The sequence below is a fragment of the Enhydra lutris genome, unplaced genomic scaffold, assembly GCF_002288905.1.
Source record: "Enhydra lutris kenyoni isolate GAN:26980312 unplaced genomic scaffold, ASM228890v2 scaffoldscaffold89, whole genome shotgun sequence".
Lineage (NCBI taxonomy): Eukaryota > Metazoa > Chordata > Mammalia > Carnivora > Mustelidae > Enhydra > Enhydra lutris.
Window position 1 is genome coordinate 3,394,258 of NW_019154173.1, and position 3,995 is coordinate 3,398,252.

Sequence of the window (3,995 nt, forward strand, 5' to 3'; positions counted from 1 at the left end):
CCCTCTCTCTCAAAAATAAATAAAAAAATAAATAATCTTTAAAAAACAGTATAAAAGCCACTGCATTACATCTGATAATGAGGAATGGATTTTTTAAATGTGGCAAATTTGTGCAATGAAATATTCAGCAATAAAAAGGAACAAACTACTGACACAAGCAACAATGTGGATGATTTCAAAAGCATACTCAGTAAGAAAAGCCATACACAAAAGAGTACATGCACATATGATTCCAGTAACAGTCAATTCTAGAAAATAAAAACTAACAGGTAGTGAAAGAAATTGTATCAGTGATTGCCAGGGTTTGGGGTGGGGGTTGGGTAGCCTATGAAACAGCACAAGGAAACTTATGGATATGATGGAATTGTGTGCTGATTCAGTGGATATCTGTTAAAATTCATAAAATTACACACTGTAACTGGATAAAGTTTATCGTACATAAATAATGCCACCATAAATTTGATTAAAATCACTGCATTAGATAATCTCTAAGGTCTCTAGTGTGGGTACAGTGAATAGGATCTGAAATCAGCCAGACCTAGACTTAAATATTGGCTCTGCTCTTTATTGGCTCTGTGCATGGACAAAGCACTTAACCTCTAAAGTCTGTTTCTTCTTCTCTAATACGGGTTGATAATAGCACTGTTTCATTGAATTATTGTGATAATGGATGTAGACAGCTTAGCTCAGTGTCTGGTATACAGTAAGTGCTCAATAAATGTTAGTTGCATTTATAATTCCATAATTCCAAATAATTTTCTAGACAATATTGACAAAGTTCAGAGGTGGTATATAGGTGGTCTAAATTCTAATTTTGATTCCACTTCCAATTATATATGACTTTATAGAAGTCTCAACTCCATCTCCCGGCCTCTGTTTTCTCATTGTTAAGATAGGAGGATTATGGTGTCTTTTTTTACCAATTTTATAGAATTACATTAGGGATATAAAATAAAATACCATACTTGAAAGAAGTTTAGAAAAAGAGCAAGAAAAGGGGTAAACGACTCCACACAAATGTAGGAAATGACCATGATGCAATTTTCTCATGATTCTTAGGTTAAGTAGAGCAAGTCAATTGTGCTTTCACAACAGGGCTTTCCTCCAGTAAAGTTGTAAAGTTTCTGATTTTTGTCTTCTGTTCTTTTATTACACTATCCTTTGTCCTATTTTTCCAACTCAGTTATGACTTGCCTCCTGTTAACAGTCATAGGAAATTCTCTTGCTGCTCATGTCTCTTCTGTTAGTGAGGAAATGATTCTGATAAGCTGATTTACCTAAAGTTAAGTTACCTAATGGGTGACCACTAGCATGTCATATGTAAAACAGAGCAAAAATAATGCTTCTAATGGAAATTCAAGACTTTGTAGGGCTAATATTTTGGGGTGGGAGCACTTCCTGAAGCTTCTCAGATGATAACCATCTGCTCCACCAAAGGTAAAATCAGAAATCAGACCCTTTAAACAATATTTTATCATCAATGAGGATGTAGCTGATGTCTCTAAACTAATAATGAACCATGGAACACTACATCAAAAATGAAGCACTGTATGGTGATTAATATAACTATACACACACACATATAATACACACACTACATGTATATGTAGTATATGTATATACATATAGTTATATGTGTATATATACACACACACAGTGTTTTATTCATTTATATATGAAATTTAGAAACAAAGAAGGCTCATGTTCTTTTTGCCATAATTTTCCTCATTGCCCCTCTAACATCCTTGTTCCTCAGGCTATATATCAGGGGGTTCAACATGGGTGTCAAAGCTCCATAAAATACTGAAATAAACTTGTTCTGGTCAGGGGATGACTTCGACTGAGGTTTCATATACATGGAGATGGTTGCCCCATAGAAGATTGTCACCACAGTCAAATGAGAGCTACAGGTGGAAAAGGCCTTGAGCCTACCCTGGGCTGAGCGAATCCTTAGGACAGTTATGGCAATTTGGACGTATGAGAGAAGAACAAATCCAAAGGGTAGGAGCAGGGTGAAGATACCTGTGGTGTGGATCATAAGCTCATTGAGGCTGGTATCAGAACAGGCCAACTTAAGGAGCGAAAGAATCTCACAAACAAAATGGTTAATGATGTTAGCTCCACAGAAGTGAAGCTTCAGGGATAAGACAAGCATGGTAGTGAGCACAAGTGATGCTCCCCATGAGGTAGCAGCCAGCCAGACACACACTGGGCCATTCATGATCATGGAATAGCGCAGGGGATTGCTGATAGCAACCATACGGTCATAGGCCATAACAGCCAGTAAGAGACACTCTGCTGTGGCCAAGAGCAAGGAGACACTGATTTGGGTCAAACATTGTGGGTAAGAGAGGTAGGGATGGGTAGAGAAACAATGTACCAAGGCCTGGGGCATAGAAGCGGTTCCATAGCAAAGGTCTAAGAAAGACAGATTAGTAAGGAAGAAGTACATTGGAGTGTGGAGGTGGGGGTCAAAGTAGATAAGAAAGATGATAAGTCCATTCCCCAACAATGTACTCATAAGTTATCAGCACCAATGTGAAAAATGTGACTCTCCACTCAGGATAGTTAGAGATTCCAATAAGGAGAAACTCAAACACTGCTGTAGTATTATCTATGGCCATTCTTCCTATTTGCTGCTATTCATTGGATGTGTGCCAATGAAGTTGCTTCATTTTATCTGTAAGAATGAGAATAAAGAGGGAGGGTTGGTGTGAGAAAAGTGGACATAATTAGGGTGTACAGGATCATTCTTTGTCTTTTTCAAAACACAGGGAATACAAAACACAGCTCCATTTTTGGGGGGGTATCAAACCAGCTGACTCAGTCTATCTCCTTTTTATTAACATATAATGTATTATTTGTTTCAGAGGTACAGGTCTGTGAGTCATCAATCTTACACATTTCACAACACTCACCATAGCACATACCCTCCCTAGTGTCCATCACCAGACACCCTATCCCTCCCCACACCCCTCCGGCAACCCTCAGTTTGTTTCCTGAGATTAAGAGTCTCTTATGGTTTATCACCCTCCCCAGTCCCATCTTGTTTCACTTTTCCCTCCCTTCCCTCCCATGAGCCCCCACCCTGCCTCTCAAATTCTTCACATCAGAGGGATCATATGGTAATTGTCTTTCTCTGATTGACTTCTTTCACTTAGCATAATACCCTCTAGTTCCATCCATGTCATTGCAAATGGTAAGATTCTGGTTTTTTTGATGGCTGCATAATATTCCATTACACACACACACACACACACACACACACACACATCACATCACATCTTCTTTATCATATATATTTTATATATATATGTGTACATATATTATAAAGAAGACGTGATATCCATTCATCTGTTGATGGACATCTAAAATGAGAACAGAGACAAAGCTAGAAATTTCTTCCTTCCCTAGGAAAATAGCAAATTCCCCATCCTTTTGAAAATGGTTATATGAAAAGTTTTCCATGCCTCTTCCACCAGATAACCTTGGGTTATTTTTTTTTCAAGTAAGAAGAAAAGAAAGGGAGGCCATCTCCCTGCTTCTCTTACTTGTTCACCATTTTCTAAAACAACTTCAATCAGCTTAAGTAACTGAGCTCTAGTAAGAGGGTACCTTCTGACACTTTAAGCTAAAATATTGCTTATTCTTCTGTCTGTTGGTCACTCCTAAATTGTTCATGCCTCCATTTCCGCACTGCACTAGTATCTACCACAGTGCATAATATTTGTCATAGAGTGCTGCAAAGTACTTTATTGATCTGAACTGATATTATGTAAATGGAATATTTCATGGAATCCTTGAGGTCTGTGCAAACCTTCTGCTACTGTCCCTTGTTAGATTTATGTTGCCAGCTTCTCCTGTGTTTTTTGTGCTGTTGTTGCTGAGCACCAGTTAAGAGTGTGAAAATCTAATGTGACGTTTCTAAAAGTGTGGGTGGTAGGAAGAGGGCTTGAATGACCAATCTATCTGAAAAGGCTTTCTCTTTCCACCTT

At 38.1% G+C, this 3,995-nt stretch overlaps 1 protein-coding gene across 1 annotated transcript; it reads right to left on the bottom strand.

Moving 5' to 3' along the window:
• Positions 1-1,699: 1,699 nt before the first annotated feature.
• On the bottom strand, positions 1,700-2,624 carry LOC111162121 (olfactory receptor 13H1). The gene is given in 2 exon segments (XM_022526299.1): positions 1,700-2,519; positions 2,521-2,624. Coding segments are annotated over 2 exon segments (924 nt in total).
• Between the last annotated feature and the right edge of the window lie 1,371 nt (positions 2,625-3,995).